The sequence below is a fragment of the Triticum urartu genome, chromosome 3, assembly GCF_003073215.2.
Source record: "Triticum urartu cultivar G1812 chromosome 3, Tu2.1, whole genome shotgun sequence".
In the NCBI taxonomy this organism is placed as follows: domain Eukaryota; kingdom Viridiplantae; phylum Streptophyta; class Magnoliopsida; order Poales; family Poaceae; genus Triticum; species Triticum urartu.
Genome location: NC_053024.1, coordinates 651,460,677 through 651,481,983, shown reverse-complemented (window position 1 = coordinate 651,481,983; position 21,307 = coordinate 651,460,677). Strand labels below are relative to the sequence as shown.

Genomic DNA, 21,307 nt, shown 5'->3' with positions numbered 1-21,307 from the left:
ACGTCAAGCATTACTCCAACACTGTGTTCACTTCCCGAACTCCGCCGAGAAGAGACCATCACGGTTACACATGCGGTAGATTCATTTTAAATAAGTTAAGTTTCATGTTATCTACAACCGGACATTAACAAATTTCCATCTGCCCATAACAGCGGGCACGCCTTTCGAAAGTTCAAATCCCTGCAGGGGAGTCCCAACTTAGCCCATCACAAGCTCTCATGGTCAACGAAGGATATTCCTTCTTCCGAGACATTCCGATCAGACTCGGCATCTCGGTTTTACAAGACATCCTTGACAATGGTAAAACAAGTCCAGCAACACCGCCCGAATGTGCCTACAAATCCCGATAGGTGCTGCATATATCTCGTTCTCAGGGCACACTCAGATGAGACATCCTACGAGTAAAACCAACCCTCAAGTTGCCCCGAGGTGGCCCCGCAGTCTACTCGGTCGGACTAACACTCAAAGGAGCACTGGCCCAGGAGGGTTTAAATAAAGATGACCCTCGGGCTCCGGAAACCCAAGGGAAAAAGAGGCTAGGTGGCAAATGGTAAAACCAAGGTTGGGCATTGCTGGAGGAGTTTTATTCAAGGCGAACCGTCAAGGGGTTCCCATTATCACCCAACCGCGTAAGGAACGCAAAATCCGGGAACATAACACCGATATGACGGAAACTAGGGCGGCAAGAGTGGAACAAAACACTAGGCAAAAGGCCGAGCCTTCCAGCCTTTACCAAGTATATAGGTGCATTAAGATAAACAAGATAATATGGTGATATCCCAACAATAAACAATGTTCCAACAAGGAACGATCTCCAATCTTCACCTGCAACTAGCAACGCTATAAGAGGGGCTGAGCAAAGCGGTAACATAGCCAATCAACGGTTTGCTAGGACATGGTGGGTTAGGGGTTTGACATGGCAATATGGGAGGCATGATAAGCAAGTGGTAGGTATCGTAGCATAGGCATAGCAAAAGAGCGAGCATCTAGCAAGCAAAGATAGAAGTGATTTCGAGGGTATGATCATCTTGCCTGCAAAGTTGTCAGAGTTGACTTGATCCTCGTAAGCAAACTCAACGGGCTCCTCGTTCGCGAACTCGTCTCCCGGCTCTACCCAAACAAGACAACCAAGCAAAAGGAATACAATCAACCATGTGCAATGCTCAAACAAATATGATGCAACCATGGTATGCTATGCGGGATGCGGTATGTGATGCATATGCAAGATTTGATAAGGAATGATTGAACCTGGCCTCAACTTGGAAATCCAAGAGTGCCACTGGAAAGGTGAGGTGATTTCGATTGAAATCGATATAAAGATCACCAGAATCGGATGCACGGTTTGGAAATGGCAAGCAAAACAAATATGGCACCGGTCTGCGATAATCAGCAAGTAGCCATCTAAATGCATCAAGATAAATATGCTACAGCACTCAAACATGACAATAAAATACATGGCAGGGATCCACTCATGATGCTTGACAAAAGATGAACACTGAGCTACGGCTAATTCATCCATTAACAGGTTCAAACAAGTATGGCAAAAGTGCAAATGATAACAGGTTTCAAACTTAGTGAAATTAACACAAGTCTGGAATTTAACATCAGGTAGCACACTTTGGAGCATGAAAACTATATGCTACAGGAACTTAACATAGCAAAGCAAGGCATGACATGAAGCTACTCAAAGCACTTAACAAAAGTCCCTTAGTGACCTTGAGCCAAAAGGGATCAGAAAATACAATTGCAAGCATGTGAACATGGCAAAAACATAATCAGATTACAGACTGGAGCATGCAAATCTGTTAACGAGTAGGCATGTTTACGAGCTCGATGCACTCACTACTGAGCATTTCATGACAAACTAAGCATACACCCATCAAGAATACATGGCATAGAAGTTAGACATAGCAAGAAAAATAACATAGCATGCACGGATCAATAGCAACATCCTCGGCAAAATCGCTAACAAGTCAACAATCTGCCAGGATTTACGAAATAGCAAAAGTAGAGCTCGATTGACTCAAGCTAGGGTGCTTCATAAATGCAAACAAAGACATGGATGGATAGAGCACCACAATGTTAACAAATCATCCTTACTGATCATCCTTAAAAGAGGCACGGATCACTAGGAAACAACATGAACATATGGCATAATGACAAAATCAGGACAAGGACTTAGAGAAATTCGAAGTCCCTGAAATCAGCATTACCGATTGCACTACTTTGCAAGCTTATGCTAGTCACTACACATATCACAAAAATACATGGTAAGCACCTCTGAAAAGATGGTATGGCATATAAAAAACACATGTAGAGCTCAGGAGCATATCATGCACACATTAATCATGGCAAAAATGACAAATATCTATTTGATGAAACAGATCTGACAATTTAACCACATAGCCCTCTTCCAACAGCATTTCGGACATCAAGATGAGCTCAAAAGGAAATGATGCAACGAGATGAAATGATGTACTCTCTGAGACGAACATTTTGATATGCTACACGCGCAAATTGGAGCTATGGATGCGGAGTTACGGCATGCGGAAAAATGCTAAAAATACTAAAGCGGAGGCAAAAGTCAACCCGATCCAGATCTCAAATCTAGGGTTCCTGTAGCTGCGCGGAACCCGAGGATGGCCGGAATCGTCGAGGTCGCCGGAGTGGCTCGCCGGAACAGGGACGCGGTGGAGGAAGGAGAGGCCGGAGCAGCGCGGCGGACGGTGGAGCTTGCCGGCGTCGGCGGAGGGCGGCGGCCGGCGATGGCGGCGCCGGGCGGAGTGCGGGCAGCGCGCGAGGGGCGCGGGCGGCGCGCCGCTTTGGGCCGGGGGGGCGGCTGCGGCCGCTGCGGTGCCACGTGGCAGCGTGTGAATGGGCGCGAGGGGCGGCGGCGGCTTTGTCCGGCGGCGGCGCGAGGAATTTTAGGGTTAGGGAAAGAAGAGTCCCGGGATTTGGAATGAGGGGTCTATATATAGAGGTAGGAGGAGCTAGGAGACTCTAAATGAGGTACGGTTTTGGGCCAAATTGGAAGGGTGTTGGGCTGCAACACAAACGAGGCCTTTTCGGTCCCTCGGTTAACCGTTGGAGTATCAAACGAAGTTCAAATGACACGAAACTTGACAGACGGTCTACCGGTAGTAAACCAAGGCCGCATGACAAGTCTCGGTCCAATCCGAAAATGTTTAACCCCCACACACGAAAAGAGGTAGAAAGGGGCACCGGAGGAGATAGGAGCGACGGAATGCAAAACGGACAACGGGGAAAATGTTCGGATGCATGAGACGAACATGTATGCAAATGCAATGCACATGATGATATGATAAGAGATGCATGACAAAGGCAACAACACACGGAGACAAAACCCAAACCCGAGGAAAATAAAATAACTTAGCGCCGGAAACGGCAAGAGTTGGGATACATATAAGGTAAATTACATTCGGGGTGTTAGACGGTTGGTCCTTCTAGATCAACGTCGCCCACGTTTCTTGGTTGAGTTAGATGACTTCCAAGCTGCACGCGTGGATACGACTCTCCCGTTTCACAAAACGACGCAGAACTCCTGTCGCGACAACAGTTGGCGTGCTGTCGGGATGTGCATGTTGGGTCTTTCTTTGCGGTGCTGTTTTTTTGCTCCAATACGGATAACAGAAGAATTTGAATTGTGTTCTACTCCCTCCGTAAACGATCTAAATGCTCTTATATTTCTTTACGGAGGGAGTACTATGGTAGGAGCAACAACAGCAGTAGCGAATGGGCCCGGTGTGAGGCGTCCACTACACTACTGAGCTCAGCGGTTCAATGCTGTCATTAATTAGTGTACACCGTACAGTAGTATTAGTACGTATTTATGTTTTGAGGAGCACGTTTGTTGAACAAATCTCACGGCCAGGCCAATCATAAATCTCCTGCGCTCGACGTTCGTATTCCATGCCGTCTGCCCACCCGTACCGTCCTTTTGTTTGTGCATGCCTCCGCGTATGTGTACAAGCAATTCTGGTAGCATGGTGTATTTTTCAGGGGAAAACCTGGGAGGACGGTTAATTCCGTAATGCAAACCAGCAAGTAAAAAAATGGAAGAGAAGACGAACATGGTTTTGAGACTCGCTAATAATTATTAGCGGGTCTAAATACGGATGTATCATGTCACGTTTTAGTATTAGGTACATCCGTATCTAGACAAATATAAGAATTTTGGGACGGATGGAGTAGAAAAAGAAGCCGTCTCGCGGAAGGGGATGAAAACCCCAATCACAGATCAGCCGGCCTCAAACAGTGCCCGGCCGGGCTCCATATTTTGCTAGGCTAGGAGCTGGTGGTGGTGGGGGTGGTAGCGGTAGTAGGTTCCAACCCAAAATACCAAGCAGCAACAGCAGCTCCGTCCGTCAGGGACCATCGCCTTCACCCTCCCAGCTCGATTGAAATGATAACTTGGAAATATCCCATGTTCAGAAAAAACAGGGCGCAAGCAGCCGTAAAACAATTGGTTATTATTAGGTCAAATTTTGCCATGTTTGTTTCTTCCTCCCCTCATCGTTTCATGGCAGGAAAGGGTGAGGTGATGATGCCCATGGACACACTAATAGAAAAGCAGAAGTAAGTGGTGAGTCCCTCGGGACATCAATCTGGCACCAACCTACCATTTTTATTTGGAATATAGCTAATGCATCCTGAACAAGCCGTAAACATTTTCGGCACAGAGCAATTGGCTAGAAATAATCTCTTTGGGTACAGGCACAAAGCAAGAGTGCTTCACACAATCACAAGGATTCGAGAATTAAACTATATTCCAAATAAAAACGGTAGCCGAGTGTTACAAACAGCGGTCATCACAGGACCAAGCGTTCTGATTACTCAAGGGAAACTAAGCGTAATAATTCAAGCTGGACTTCTTCTTTGCTTGCACTTGGATAATGCCTTCGTTGAAATCTTCATGGATCACCTGCATATGCAAAAAGATAGGGTTGAGCGCAGCAGTACATTATCCCTTGTTTCTGAATACAGTTAACATGCTTCATGAGGCAAGTCACTTCAGGCAGTCAAATCAAAAAAATTGATGGTACGAGCTACCAAGACACAAAAATGCTTCGAGATATCAAAGTGCATCTTTTATACTGTATTTATATTCCACTGTGATTCTCTATTGTAAAATGTATTATTAGATCAGTGCCCGTGCGTTGCCAGGGAACAACCAAATAATGAAGAGACATTTATTAGAAGCTCATAGTATATTTTACAAAAGTGTTGCGACAAAATATCGGTATCTTCTCAGTTTTATACTCGCTCCGTTCCTAAACATTTGTCTCTCTAGACATTTCAACAAGTGACTAGATACGGAGCAAAATGAGTGAATCTACACTCTAAAATATGTCTATATACATCCGTATATGATAGTCCATTTGAAATCTCTAAAAAGACAAATACTCCTATTTAGGAACGGAGGAAGTATATACTTGATGATTGAACCTGAACAGTCTAAAAAGATTTGACGTCAAAATCTTTCAATTTCCCAATACCCAATGGCTCTCTCCCGAATACAACTTCTACGCCCAGCACCAGCAGAAATCCCCAGCCCCAAACCCGTTGCCCACGCATATCCTCACATCGGTCTAGAACCCACCAGCGCCGAGCTCCAGTAGCTGCAGCAGAGCAGTCTGGTGGCTAGCATGTCCCACAGTTACCACTCTCCTCGTAGCAAGCTATGGGTTGCAGCGTCAGGAGAGGCGAGGATTAAAAAAACGAACGCCGGTGGACAGCAATTGGAGCGTAGAGGCGGCAGGAGAACGAGGACTGTCAGGGGATGATGGGGGATTGGGCAATAGCGGCAGCGTAACAGGAAGTCCTGAGGAAGAGATGTATATTTTTCTCTCTAAAAAAAACTGAGCGTACCAGGTTCAACATCAGTCAATAGATTTTTTATTTCATCTGCTGTGTAGTAGGACCCGCAATTAAGGGTAAGAAGTTGAGCTGAGTGAACTCACCACCAACTCAAATCTTTAGAAGTAGGAAAGAAACTTCAGGCTGTTCAGTTCATGCTGAACATACAATAGACCTAATGTTGATTTGTTTATAATTTCATTTTCTGATCTAACATCCTAATCGATTTTATCTGCGTTTATCAACTTCCATTATCTACCAACAAACTGATACTTCCATAAAGGCACAAATGTGGCAAAAGAATAAGAGTCAGCACAAACCTCTGTAGCGTCCCTGCGTAGAGCAAGCATGCCAGCTTCCACACAAACAGCCTTCAGCTGTGCACCGTTGAAATCATCAGTTGAACGAGCCAGCTCCTCAAAGTTGACATCAGGATGTACGTTCATCTTTCTTGAGTGAATCTACAAGATAGAACACAGAAGAAACTTCTTTGAGCACACAAAACCAAAAGGTAAGCAATTAACGCAATAAGAGTTATCAGCCTCTAACAAATTGCAAGAGACATACTTGCAAAATCCGAGCTCTTGCTTCTTCCGTCGGATGAGGGAACTCAATCTTTCTGTCCAGGCGACCAGAACGGAGTAAAGCAGGATCGAGAATATCTGCACGATTGGTTGCAGCTATCACCTGCAAGTCACATAACAACAATGTGTTAAGGAAACAGAATGAATAAAACATCTGATCAGGTATTCATCATCTCTCAAATTATGACCAACTGAAGCGAATTTGTGGCTACTCACTAATCAATCAAATAAAAATGTCTATTTTAACAAATTACTGTTTTCAAAACTAGTTAGGCCAAACCATCAGTACAAAACAAATTATCTTTACAGGTTGAGCTTGCGTGCATTCAGATTACAGAGACAAATATTAGGACATGCTGACCTTTATCCTCTCATCACTGCTAAATCCATCTAGCTGATTCAGCAACTCCAACATAGTTCGTTGCACTTCTCTGTCACCACTCACTTCACTGCAGTCAAATAGAAAAAGGAAAATACAAACAATATCAAATATATACTTCACAGTAAAAAATATCAGATCTAGTTGCAAGTAATCAATATCTTTACCCTGCATTAATAGGTTAACAACATCATCACATATGATATGTGCAGCATATGCTGAAAGTAGTTAAGATGTATTTATCTCTGGAAGTATAAAATCATGAACAGTTTCTCTTATTTTACATATGATGACATAGAAGGTTTAAGGAGTGTTCGACTTGCAGGGACACTAACTGATTTTCTTCATACAAAGATTATACCAAAATAAGTGTCTCAACTTTAATACAACCTTAATACAATAATTGTCCATTCATCAGACAATTCGCCAAATTAAAAACAAGAGTAGCGACATGACGAGGCATACTTCAACCACAATAGGTAACGAGAAATCAAGCATTTACACTGGACTAAACTATAAAAATAACAACGCTTAGTGTACAAGCGATGCATGCAAAACAAAATGCAAAATGCACCTGTCAAAACGCTTTGTTCCAATTGCATCAATCTCATCAATAAAAATGATGCAGGGGGCCTTCTCCTTTGCCAGCTCAAAGGCATCTCGGACAAGCTTTGCCCCGTCACCGATGAACATCTGAAACAATTCACAAAAATGTTAATATTTGACTGAAAGATACCCAGAAGAATTAAAAAATGCTGGACCCGGGAATATTACAGATGCAAATGGACATTCTATGTTGGAGCCAGCAATTTTAGATGCAAGTCGATATTCAAGTCATATCCTGAGCCAATGATGCTAAAGAATACTTAATCACTATCAACTACACAGTTAAGGATTACAATCAAAGTTCACTTGAGTGTGAAGAAAGATACAATCATCTTAACAGAACTGATCATAGTCTGCAAAGCATGCCAAAGCAGTGTTCAATGATTGGTAGAATAAGCCTGCTAGCCCTAGAATAAGTCAATTAGTATGACCATCTAGTTCATTGAAACAAATAATAACATGATATTGCACATTCTGCTTTCAATGAACATCCAAAGTTAGTTACCTGGACTAGCTGCGGACCAGCAAGTTTCAGAAAGGTTGCATTGGTTTGTGCAGCACATGCACGAGCCATCAACGTCTTTCCCGTCCCAGGTGGTCCATATAAGAGAACTCCTTTCGGGGGACGGATTCCCAACTTCTGAAATTGCTCCTTGTGTGTCATTGGCAACACTATAGCTTCAACAAGTTCCTGAATCTGCATTAGAAATTAGACAATACAAAATCAGAACATGAGGGAGCAAATATAAGCGAACAATTATCAACTAAAAATATTCTGAGGTAAGAAACTTAACATTGTACTACCTACAGAAAGATAACCTGGTAATCATCCTAGTAAATACCTCTTTCTCAAGGCCACCAATGTCATTATAATCCTCCGTAGGCTTTTCATCTACCTCCATTGCCTTTACTCGAGAGTCATACTCCGAAGGTAGCGTGTCTAATATCAAGTAGCTGTCCTTGTTGACTCCAACCAAATCACCAGGCTTGAGGTTATCAGGGTCAACTAGCCCGATCACAGGAAGGAATATAGTCTGCAATCAAGAATAGAAAATAAACGGAGAAGCCTTGAGCAGCACGTCCCAACTTTTTACAGCACACAAGTAAATTGATTCTCTAAAACAGCTAAGATTGCCCAACTAATGAGAATATGATATTCATCAAATGGTATGTGGAAATAAACCTTGTCAAGTTCCAAAAATCTAAATTAAAATAGCCCAGGCTCATAAATGAAAGGGTTAATATGGATACAGATAAATTGACCAGGTAAAATGCTGTACACAGGCAGCGACAGGAATATTGACGCTGCAAAGTACTAGGATGTGATGTCTGACATAATAAATTCGGCTATCTGTGATTGATGTACTCCCTCCGTTCCTAAATATTTGTCTTTCTAGATATTTCAACAAGTGACTACATACGGAGCAAAATGAGTGAATCTACACTCTAAAATATGTCTATATGCACCCGTATGTGGTAGTCCATTTGAAATCTCTAAAAGACAAATATTTAGGAACGGAGGGAGTATCATGGTACCAACTCCCAGGAGAACTTGGCATGGTTGACATGCTAAACTCAGTTAAAATAACAAATGTTGGTGTTTATAGCCTATAGGAGAGTTGTCAATCAAAATTAAAATCTACTTAAGAATCTTACTGCTTGTTTAGATGGAAAAGGTCCATAGTGTCAAAGATTACAACACCTGCTCTCGTACAAAACTACGTACTTAACTAGGCCCGTGAGACTTGATGCTTGTACTAACTTGAAACCAAATGAACTCATAATCTTATCACTTTCCTAATTATCCACCTCCTGAACTGCGCTGAGCTACACCACTAGCACTTAACTAACTTCTGTTGTACTACTCAGCTCTCCCAAATATAGGAAGAAACACTAAAATCGGAGTCAAACTGAATACACACAACTAATCAACCATGGAGTATCTTTCCTCTGTGAGTACACATTCCTATGGCACCAACCACCGGCATGCCTGGGCTACATCCATGACAGTTCATGCATATGCAGTTGGAGTAGAAGTATTAACGGATACTAGAGATGTATAAGCACCACAGCAAGTTCGAGCAAGTCTATTTACCTGTCTTGTGGATGTCTTAAGAACAACACATTTTCCTTTCCTCTGTGAGTCCAGATCTATATTAGCGCCATCCTCTTCAGCCTCATCTTCAGGGTTCATTTCCAATATCTGAAACAGTTGATAAATTACATTAGTAGATTTCCAAGTAAAAATGCATCTGAAGTCAACATATTTATCAGCAACCTGGCAGACTATAACCTTGAAAATATCAGTTCTGAGTTTAAGGAAAAGAAAAAATGAGTGCAGCAGTTTATCCTTGCCAGATAAGTTATCAGAAGCTAATGAACAACAGCACTGATACACACCAACTGATTCCAGATAGCTACCACATAGCAAGCAATACAGTTGCAATTGATTTACCTCCTCCTAGATAATCTCTACTCCTAAAGGTGCAGTCCGGTAGTCGTTCGTTCGTTGCCCGTCAATCGATACAAGACCCACCACATACGTGCCCCACTGATTTTATTCTCCTCCCACCAGGGATTTTCTTCCAAAACTAAAGCCCCGTTGCCCCAAGTTTCCAACCCCACCCCCGGTTTATTCTCCACGCCCATCAATCACGCCGTTCACTGCTCCCATCCATCACGCATTCACGATCAGGACTGCCGATTCGTCTCCCTCAACCCATGGTCCCTGACGCCCGTCGCCCGCTAGGCTAATAGGTCAACCTCGCCGCTTTGGGGCCTCCAGGGCAGCATGCCGCGCCAGCTTGGCCGCCGCTGCCGCCGCTCCAATACTGCGGGCATCATAATCAGTACTGATCATCAAATCATTCACGCGGCCGTCGCGCCGTCAGACTATGGCATGTACAATTACGATGCAGCTACCTCTGCAGCTTGACGCCGCGGTCTAGACGACGCCAAGGTACTATATCTATCGCCTGATGGATAATCTGGGTTGGTCCATGTAGTAATCTGAACGTGTTCATTAAGAGCAGATATGAGGTGAGGTAGGACCTCCACCACCAGGTGAGGCAGGACCTACACAGGCAAATTGGCGTGTAACTATGCGTTTCTGTGAGGTCAAACATTTCCAGCAACTAAACTAGGGCATACAGTCACTGGCCCCTCATCAATCAGCACGCAGTGAAGCTCAAAACAAGAGCATGTGAAGTCAGACGCTACTCTGGGCTACTAATCTGGTTTGCACGAACTAATACTGGATCGGGGAATCGTGAATCCGGCATGAATGAACTCGGTACAGAAACCCATAATTTCCGCATCCACATCCAGATCGGGTAAATTCCCGGGGCAGGTGAGGCACGAACCTCGACGATGTTGCCGACGAGGTAGGGCAGCTGCTTGTTGAGCTTTATCTTCTCTTGGTTCTCCTTGATCTTGTCCTTGACGTTCTCGAGCTCCAGGTTGTTCCGCTGCAGCTCGTCCTGCACCCCCGCGAACAGACAAACCAGATCAGGCGACCCTGGACCGATGGGACGGGATAGCGGCTGCTAGGGTTCGGGGGAGGGGGGCCGTACCTTGAGGACGCGGACCTCGTTGTCGAGGAGGCGGGTGGCCCGGACGATGTCCTCCGTGGACATGGAGTCGAGCTGGTCGGTCTCCGACGAGTCGTCGACGGCCATCGCGGCGGCGCCGGCGTCTGGCGCGGGGGTAGGGGAGGACGACATGGCGCTCTGCTGCGGCCTGTGCGGGTCGGAAGGGGAGGGCCGGCGGAGATTTGTGGGAGGTTGCGGCTTGGGGAAGGAGTTGATGGTGATTCCCCTGACTTCGGCTTGAGCTTCAGGTATAGGTTGTCGGCCTGGGCCTTGGGCCTTTCCGCAGGAAATGCAGCCCAGTTGGATGTTTTGGGTCCGTGAGCCGGGGCCCGGAGTGGTGGCTTTTTGGTATATCCTTAACCACCCCCTAACCTTTTTGCAATTCCCGACTTCTGATTATATAATAGAAATGTACACCCCTGTGGTTTCAAGGGTAATAAATAAATAAATAATAGAAATATCGTAATCATCATCAATAGTAGCAATAGATATAGTTTCATCGTGCATAGCAATATTTTTATCAAGTGATTCCGTGTTTGGAAAATTTAGCCACCCACTTATCATTAGAGGGACCATGACAGTCTTTTATCACAATGATCACTAAATTCGTCACTTAATTCTCCCATACCACCTCCCTTGGTGTCTCCCTCCTTTGATCCTTTCTCTCGGCTTTGGCACCCCTGTCCCTCCTTCCTCGTCCTTCCTTCTTTCTCCTTCCCTCGTCGCATGTCCACCACTCCCGTAGCTCCACTGTCGATCAGCTACCCACGTGTCTGGAACTTGATTCCCAAAAGAATATGGTGGATTGAACAAAAAAATTAAACATTACTTTTGTCCTATATTTGAAAACAAAGAAAAGGAAGTAGATTCAGTCGACACATATGGCTGGAGGTTGCAACTACACACAGTACATATGCAGATGATTAATCTAAACAACTGTGATTGTTCAAACGCAAACAAAAAAACAGAAACAACCATCGATCACCAACCAAAGAATAGGAAAACACCTACACTTTGATGAAATAGATATATGCATCGGCAAAAGAATAAGATGTCGAACAAAAGGATATGCGCATAGTCACCTCATACTTGCTGAGTTTGGAGAATTTGATGAATATCATGTCTCTCGAAATAGGCTTTCGCGCCGCTTTATAAATAAAGCAATGGATCATACAACGAACGTCCGAGCTTCAAATCATCAACGATGGCTAGAGCAATAGCACAATCATGCCCCAAAATAAGCACAAGATAAATAAGAAAAAAACACCTGGTGGCTACCGCTAAGCGGCCCTACAAAGATGATAGTCGATGCGTTGTGGCCAGTAGCGTATCCAGCATGAGTCCAAGTCGATCGCGGTCGCGCTGCCTAGAGAGCGGGTGCTAGTGTTGCAGAAAAGCAAGGAATTTGAAGGAGTCAGATGCCTGCCGCGGAAAGACCCGCTCAATCACCATTTTATTATGTGTCCTCCATAGAGTCCAGAACATCGCAACAAAGATAAGCCAGAATAGGTGACGATGTCGCCCAGGTCGGGTAGCCCTGGTCTAGAGGAACTCCGCGAGGTCCGAGCATCCCCTTGTAATAGTACTGGTTTTCCTATGTACTCAATGTGAGCTTTGATCACTTAAGCAAAATAATGTAGAGTCTTGGAGCTTTTGCCAATGTTTGTCCTTTGCATTTTGAGGGGTCGACGTTCACATCCCATTGCCATGCCTAGATTGAACTTTTCTGAAATATTATTTGAGTAGGCATTAGTTCAATGGTGATTATGTTGTTATTAATTACCAAAACCATCCGAGAATTAGTTGCACTTTCACCCTTTCCACCCTGCTGGACAATTCTTCCATGTCCAGTGCATACAGTCAAGTGATCCAAGCATCCATGGCCATCCTCTTGCTTCACTTTCTTTCGTCAACCTTTGGGCATCTTCCTTGTTGGGTGCTGTTGGTGTCAAAACCGGTGGATCTCGGGTAGGGGGTCCCAAACTGTGCGTCTAGGCCGGATGGTAACAGGAGGCGAGGGACACGAAGTTTTACCCAGGTTCGGGCCCTCTTGATGGAGGTAAAACCCTACATCCTGCTTGATTAATATTGATGATATGGGTAGTACAAGAGTAGATCTACCACGAGATCAGAGAGGCTAAACCCTAGAAGCTAGCCTATGGTATGATTGTGTATGTTGTCCTACGGACTAAAACTCTCCGGTTTATATAGACACCGGAGAGGGTTAGGGTTACACAAAGTCGGTTACAATGGTAGGAGATCTGCATATCCGTATTGCCAAGCTTGCCTTCCACGCCAAGGAAAGTCCCTCCCGGACACAGGACGAAATCGTGTATCTTCATAGTCCAGGAGTCCGGCTGAAGGTATAGTCCGGCCATCCAGACACCCCCTAATCCAGGACTCCCTCAGTAGCCCCTGAACCAGGCTTCAATGACGACGAGTCCGGCGCGCAGATTGTCTTCGGCATTGCAAGGCGGGTTCCTCCTCCAAGTACTTCATATAAGATTTTGAACACAAAGATAGTGTCCGGCTCTGCAAAATAAGTTTCCACATATTGTCATAGAGAGAATAATATTTACACAAATCTAATCTGCTGACGTATTCCGTAATGTGACACACCACGGCCAAGCCTTTATCCGAGTCGTTTCATTATCCCACCTCAACGCGTCATGCGAGGCAGTTTCCTTGGCACGTCTTGTTAAAGCAGAGATCATGTCCCCTTATTCCGGAATTCTCATCAATGCGGGCGTGGGTAACCCAGCCGCTTCTAGGACTCCTAGATCATAGGCAAGTCCAAACGGACACGGAGAGGACGCTTGATATTCACCCTCTTTATAAAGGGGACAAGGCTTTTATTTTTCCCTCCCGTGCTCAATCGAATCCTTCCCCCACCTCAAGCTCAAACGCCCGAAGTTCAGGTCAGGTGCTCCGAACCTTCAGTCATGTCCGGATCTAGCCTTCAAGGCCAATGGGTGCCTTCCTCCGTCACGGAAGAAGACATCAAAAAGTTGAGGGAGGCCAGATATTTGACCGCCGAGATTTTGCATCAGCTGCCTCCCCGAGGGCAGGCCGTTCCCACCCCCGAACCCAACGAGAACGTCGTGTTCGTCTCCCACTTCCTCCGAGGTCTAGGCCTTGCTCTAGATCCTTTCGTCAGGGGTCTGATGTTTTATTACGGGCTAGACTTCCATGATCTAGCTCCGGTCTCTTTTCTTCATATCACGACATTTATTGTCGTGTGCGAGGCCTTCCTCCGGGTTACCCCTCACTTTGGCCTATGGCTCAAGACCTTTGAAGTGAAGCCGAAGACGATCAAGGGGCAACATGCAGTGTGTGGAGGTGCCTCAATACGCAAGATGGCAGGAGCTCCGTGGCCCAAAGGTTCCATCCCAGAGGTGTCTGAATTGTGGCAACAAGAGTGGTTCTACATCACGGCTCCTAGAAGTGCCAAGTGGGCGGCTGCCCCTGTTTTCCGCTCGGGTCCTCCACCACAACTGATGTCATGGATCAGTAGAGGTCTGAGCTGGGGTCCAGCCAAGGACGTGCCTATACTGCAAAGCCACATTCGCAATCTCATCAATGGAGATTTCAGTTTGGTTGCAGTAATACAAGTTATGCTGGTTCGTCAAGTCCAGCCTTGCAAACGCTGGCCTCTTCGCCTATGGGAGTTCAATCCCGAGGGACCGCGTGTCATTCAAAATTTTCTCGGCCTGACGCACGAGGAGATGTACAAGTCATTCTTCGGACCTCAGGTGGAGTGTCCGGAAATCACCGAGGACATGGGCCTGAGTAGTAACCGCGCCGCCGAACAGGTAAGGCATCTTCCGGCCGAACATACTATCTCTCCTTTGTTACGGAGTTATTTCTGAGAGTTTGCTTTTTGACCAGGACTGGCTAACAAAGGCGAAGTTGATTCGGTGTTCGGCCCCCCTCCCTGAGGGTTTGGAAAATCCGGTATTGGAAAAGATGCTCCAGACCACACCTTGCCCGGAGCCCTTGAAGGAAGATACTGTGGAGGATAATGCGGGCGGACGCGCGGCCCCCAATGCTGCCCATTCTAGCCGAGGGAGCGAGCGTCTCCATGAAGGAAGACGACCAGAAGAGGAAAAGGACTGCGCCCGGGGATTCGGAAGCCGAAGCTTCCAAACGGGAGAAGAAGTCTCCCACAGAGGGTCCTACCTTGGGGGGCGCCATTGCCGCACAAAGTCCGCGGGGGGATCAATCCTCCCGCGAGTCGTAAGTGACCCGAAGTACTTTAATAGTACATATATGCCATCTTTTTCTTCTGAGAAGATAACCACCGCATATATTTTTGCAGTTCGGGCCTTAGCCCCTCTCAAATGAGCTTGTCTTCGGGGGATCTTCTTCCAGAGACGATGGAGAGCGAAACGCCTCCTCCGGACTCCTCCGCTCCGGAAGCGGGCGACCCTGAAGTGTCGTCGCGGAGGGCCTCTCCGAGTCCAGTGAGGCCAGAAGATAATCCCATTGACCCCCGAAGCTCCCAGTGTCCGCTCCCGAAGAGAGCAGACAAAAGAGTCCGGCACCGTCTAGTGTGCGATCAGATGTTCTGAGGGAGTTGGTGGGGCGAGCGGCCATCTCAGATGAACACCGTGTGCTGATGAATACGGTGATGGAGAGAATATCATCCGCCGAAAGTGGATTGCATGAAGCTTTTATGAGTCTACTGACAGGCTTTGAGGTACGTAAAAGAACGTATGATAGTCCTGCACATGCTAGGTGTGCCCTGTGTAGATAGTAGCCCCTGAGACTCTGGTTGTCGTCGGAAACGACGACGAACAGAGGATCATATTCCCAGGTAATAACCATACTGCCTCTATGTGCAGGTGATGGAAGCTCCGGTGGCTAGCTGGACTGGCGAGTTTGCCCATTTAGAACGGCAGTTGGATGCGGCAGACGCCGACATTGAGCTTGTTAACAAAAGGCTTGACGAGGCACAGGGTAAGTGTCATTATCTGGTAAACGCCACAATAGGAAGAGCAGTATGATGCCAACATCTTTAATATGTTGTGACTGCAGATGGAGCTGCCACTGTTGAAGCCTTGCGGGCAGAACTTGCCCGAGCCAAGGAACAAGCGAGGTTGGGTAATGCGGCTGCTTTGAAGGCGGCCGAAGAGTTGCAAGCCGAGAAGGCCGCGCATGGCGAGAGCCGAGACAAGATGGCCATAGAATTAAAAGCCGCCGCCGACCGTTGCCGGGTTCTTGAAAAGGAAAACCAAGCGAAGGCATCGGACCTTGAGAAGGCTGCTGCGACGAGAAAAGACCTCCGTTCTGCTATGAGGGCAAAGAAGGAGGAGCTGCGGGAAGCCGGGGATATTGTAGCTGGGAAATCCTTTATGTTGCGGAGGAAGTTCGGAGATCCACGGTATGCCCCTCTGGATCGGCTGTGGAGTTCGGAGGATGTGTATATAGATTTGGCGACGAGCGCTGCTGATGCGGCCAAGTACTTCCAGGGTCAGACGGACCATGAAGTAGACCAGCTGTTTTGGAGACAATTCCATTCTCCCGAGCGTCCACTTTCATTGACTGACCAATTAGCCGAATGGGACGAACTAAATAGGTTGTCCGGACTCTCCATGAGGTCTGTTGTGGATCAGCTATGGCCGAAAAGGTCAAAACCGAACAGCTATTTCAGCTTGGTGCAGCAGTTCCTTGACGTGGTGCCGCACATTAATGCGATGAAGAGGCAGCGTGCATAGAGGGCGCATGGATGGCCTTTGCCCGTGTTAAGGCATACTAGGCAGAGATGGATGCTACCAATGTTGCAGCGCGGGATTCAGCTATAGGTCGAAAGGCTGCTGAGCACTACTTTGAAGAAGTTCTTGAGGGTGCCCGTTTGATAGAGACCCAGTGCTAAAAAAATATTATGTTTGAGTGATATGTAATCTCATTGTAAGCGAAATGCTTTTATTAATTTTTATAAGGCTATTTTTATACTTTTGCCTGAAAGTAATATGATGCCTCCTGGGCGGCCGTTTATGTATACATGTGTAGAACCTGAAAGATTGCAGTCGTCGGCTTCAACCCCCACGCATATAATGCGGAGGTGCTCGCAAAAACACGCGTTCACACTTAACCCAACATCTTGGTCCTATTAAGGAGGTGATAGCGGAGCGAGCGAGGCAACCGGACTATAATGCTTTAGCACTTTCACTTAGCCATAGGAGTTTGACAGTGGGGCTACTAGATAGCCCCTGGTGGCTCCGCACTCTCCCGGTTCCGGGGTGCGTACATGTCTGGCCGGAAAACGGCCCTTCGTTAAGGCGGAGGAATTCTAACATCCCCACAAATCATCGAGTGGTTGACCAGTCTCACGCTATATCATGACAGTCAGTTTTCGGCTTTCTCTACTGAGGTGCTCGTCCGGATGAACCAGGGCACAATCGCAGTAGTTCTCCTGGTGCTACCTTAGTCGGTAAAGTGGAACGTAAGGCACCAAAACACAGGAGCCGGGCAAACCCAACATTTGACCAAAGACAATGATTCGGAGCTGATGCATATAGGGCCAAACTCGCGACGCCGAACACTCCCTAAGGTATTCGGTCTTTGTGGTATAAACCAGGCCTAAATAATGGCCTTTGTAAGAAGCCCCTTATGTCCAGGTACGTGCATTGTTCTGGCGTGGCCACATGCCAAGACGTCAGCATCCTTCTCAACGGTGGATATGTATCAACAAGAGACAGTAAAAGAGGTTTACGCAGGGTCTTAATCTAAAAAGAATCCTTGGAGCGGGTCCCTGCTGCACGTCTGCGCCTGTGTCTCCGTTGTGCCATATCCTGGACGGGTGTAGCACGATGATCGTCTGTAAAAGAGAGGAAGTTAAGTGAAAAAGTTGTCGTGCAAAAAGGATAGTTTTTAAAGAAACCATGTATAATTCAAGATGATAAGAAATTGCCACTTGTCTGCGCGCGTTGAGCCCCTTGTATTGACAAATAGGGGTGTGACCACTTATTCGGTATAAATAGCGGCGCTGGACTTGATTAGTTGTGTCTGAGGTCTTGACGACCTATTTGGATGCTTTCACTGGTCCGGGCGCCTTTAGTGTGCCGCTGCCACGGCAGCCGCACTCTCTTCGGTGCGCAGAGATCGCTTGATATTTCCGTTCACTGAAATGATGCCACGTGGACCGGGCATCTTGAGTGTGAGGGAGGCATAGTGTGGTATTGCATTGAAGCGAGCGAAAGCTTCGCGTCCGAGCAGTGCTTGATAGCCACTTTGAAACGGAGCGATGTGGAAGGTTAAATGCTCATGACGGAAGTTATCGGGAGAGCCGAATATAACCTGTAGTAGGAGGGAGCCCGTACAACGAGCCCCTGGGCCTGGCGTTACTCCTTTAAAGGTAGTATTGCTATGGCGAATTTGTGTTGGGTCTAACCCCATCCCGCGGATTGTATCCTGATATATTAAGTTTAGGCTGCTGCCGCCGTCCATCAAGACTCGTGTGAAGTGATATCCGCCAATTACTGGGTCTAATACCAGGGCAGCCCATCCTGCGTGTCGGATACTTGCTAAGTAATCGCGATGGTCGAAAGTGATCGGTTGAGACGACCAGTGGCAGGACTTCGCGGTGACAGGCACTTGGGTATATTTTCCTGGGAGTGCCGTGTTGTTTTTTCCCTTGATCACGTGTAACACGTTTACTGTTTTGGCTTCTGGTGGAAATTTCTTTTGTTCCGCCGTGTCTTGCTTGGGAGCCTCGTCTTCGTCTTCACTTGGTGTATCCTCCCCCTTATGTACGGCATTGAGCTTGCCGGACTGCTTGAAGACCCAACATTCTCTGTGGGTATGATTAGCAGGTTTACCAGGGGTACTATGGATCTGACATACTTGGTCCAGAATTTTGTTGAGGCTGGACAATTCATCCCTGGTGCCTTTAGGGGGCGGCTTTTGACCTGCCCGAGAGCTTTTGAATCCGGCATTTACTGCCGTGCCCTTCGTGCTGTCTTCTTTATTCCGGCGTTTGTTATTGCTGTTGCGCCGTGATTTTCCGTTTCCATCTCTAACTTCAGATGTACTGGGGTCGCCGGTGCTGCATCTGGCTAGCCAGCTGTCCTCACCCGCGCAAAAGCGGGTCATGAGGTTCGTTAATGCGGCCATCGTTCTCGGCTTATTTTGGCCGAGGTGTCTGGCAAGCCATTCGTCACGGACGCTATGCTTGAAAGCTGCCAAGGCTTCGGCGTCCGGACAGTCGACAATCTGGTTCTTTTTAGTAAGAAACCTGTTCCAAAGCTTTCGGGCTGACTCCCTCCGGGCTGTTGAGTTATATAACTCAAATCGTCTGCATCCGGAGGTCGGACATAAGTCCCTTGAAAATTTGCCCGAAAGGCGTCTTCGAGCTCTTCCCAACTTCCAATGGAGATTTTGGGGAGGCCTTTGAGCCAGTGACGAGCTGGCCCTTTGAGCTTGAGGGGTAGGTACTTGATGGCGTGGAGATCGTCTCCTCGAGCCATATGGATATGAAGGATGTAGTCCTCAATCCAGACCCGAGGGTCTGTTGTTCCGTCGTATGCCTCTATGTTTACGGGCTTGAATCCCTCTGGAAATTCGTGGTCCAGCACCTCATCGGTGAAACATAGGGGGTGTGCGGCACCCCTGTAGCTGGGTGTACCGCGTTGTTCAGATGTTTGTTGTGTTACATTGTATGCTGGGGCACGCTTGCGTGGTCCATAGATGGATCTGGTTGCCCCGTCCTTTGGGTGCGAGCCCTCGCATGGGTCCTGTATTGTATTGTGAGCGGCGTTGTATGCCGCTCTGTATTGGTAGAGGGGTCGTCTATCCGACCAGGTGGCTGCTTTGATATTTGGTTGTGGGGGTTCTGAGGCCTCCTCATCGAATTCGGGTAGCAGCTTCCGCTTTGGGTAGCTCTTGGAGGGGCGATTGTCGCCATACCTTGCTGCAGTGTTGAGTATTTTACTCCATCTGATTTGGAGTGTGTCTTGCGCGGCCTTGAGCCTTTCCTTCTGCTTTTTCAGGCTCCTTGCGGTGGCAACAAGCCTTTTACGGGCAGTCTGCTGCTCCGGGTGTCTGTCCGGCGTTATGTCGTCCGGACCATTATCCTTGATAGGATTTGTTTGTTCGGTTTGATTATCCGGATTGCCGTTGTCCGGCAGCGGTTCGACCTGCTCCAGCGCTGAGTCTGTGTGATCGCTATTTCTGTCGAGGCGGGATTTGGGGCGGCGCTTGCGTCGCCGCTTTGACTGCTTTTCGAGGGAACAAGCCTTCGGTGCGTCCTTCCGCTCCTCGTCGTCATCTTTTGGTGCGTCCACCATGTATACGTCATATGACGAGGTGGCGTTCCAGGGCCCAATAGGCGCTGGTTCTTCCTCGTCTCCTTCATCGGTGTCCATACCGTCGATGTCTGCGGAGTCGAAGTCGAGCATGTCGGTTAAATCATCGACAGTGGCTACAAAGTGGGTGGTGGGTGGGCTTTGAATTTCTTCATCATCCGCATCCCAATCTCGCTGACCGTAGTCCGGCCAGGGCTCTCCTGATAAAGAGAGAGACTTTAGTGATTTTATAATATTGCCAAAGGGCAAGTGCTGAAAGATGTTCGTGGCAGTAAACTCCATGACCGACGTCCAATCAGATTCGATCGGCGGAGGCGCGAATGGTCCGGAGTCCGGAGTGGAGTTCGGCTCCTTGGAATCATGAGTCTCGCGGAGTGCGGGGCTGGTGTTCGGCTCGATCACCGTTAGGATCGCAGCCCCCGAGGCGGCGTCCAACCACCCATCCTCGATCGGCGCGGTTGGCTCCGAATTAAGGGTTGAAGCCAATGCAGGTGCAGCCTTCAAGGCACTGTTAGGCGGCAGAGCTAGATCATGCTCGTCGTGGCAGTGCGGCACGCTCGGCAGTGGCTCGAATCCGTCGAAGATCAAGTCCCCGCGGATGTCAGCCGTGTAGTTTAAACTTCCAAATCTGACCTGACGGCCAGGGGCATAGCTTTCGATCTGCTCCAGATGGCCAAGTGAATTGGCCCGCCGTGTAAAGCCGCCGAAGACAGAGATCTGTCCAGGGAGACAAGTTTCACCCTGGACCGCATCACTATCGATGATCGTGGGAGCCATCAAGCCTGACGGCGACGACACAGAGGAACTCTCAATGAAAGCACCAATGTCGGTGTCAAAACCGGCGGATCTCGGGTAGGGGGTCCCGAACTGTGCGTCTAGGCCGGATGGTAACAGGAGGCAGGGAACACGATGTTTTACCCAGGTTTGGGCCCTCTTGATGGAGGTAAAACCCTACGTCCTGCTTGA

The 21,307-nt window shown here is 47.4% G+C and overlaps 1 protein-coding gene across 1 annotated transcript; it reads right to left on the bottom strand.

The window, feature by feature from the left end:
• Nucleotides 1–4,626: 4,626 nt before the first annotated feature.
• Nucleotides 4,627–11,274, bottom strand: LOC125545711 (26S proteasome regulatory subunit 6A homolog). The gene is made up of 10 exons (XM_048709741.1): nucleotides 11,019–11,274; nucleotides 10,809–10,925; nucleotides 9,542–9,649; nucleotides 8,289–8,480; nucleotides 7,952–8,143; nucleotides 7,415–7,533; nucleotides 6,823–6,910; nucleotides 6,445–6,564; nucleotides 6,198–6,338; nucleotides 4,627–4,942 (listed from the first exon to the last, which is right to left on the bottom strand). Exons 1-10 carry the CDS (start codon nucleotides 11,166–11,168, stop codon nucleotides 4,865–4,867), a joined length of 1,305 nt encoding a protein of 434 aa, XP_048565698.1. The 5' UTR covers nucleotides 11,169–11,274; the 3' UTR covers nucleotides 4,627–4,864.
• Between the last annotated feature and the right edge of the window lie 10,033 nt (nucleotides 11,275–21,307).

Excerpts from the sequence above, each read along its gene's own strand:
- LOC125545711 (XM_048709741.1), bottom strand. The coding sequence starts at position 11,168 with ATGTCGTCCTCCCCTACCCCCGCGCCAGACGCCGGCGCCGCCGCGATG. Across the intron at positions 8,481-9,541 it reads TTAAGACATCCACAAGACAG|ACTATATTCCTTCCTGTGAT; the intron begins GTAAATAGACTT and ends TCTTGATTGCAG. Across the intron at positions 6,339-6,444 it reads CAAGAGCTCGGATTTTGCAA|ATTCACTCAAGAAAGATGAA; the intron begins GTATGTCTCTTG and ends TCTATCTTGTAG.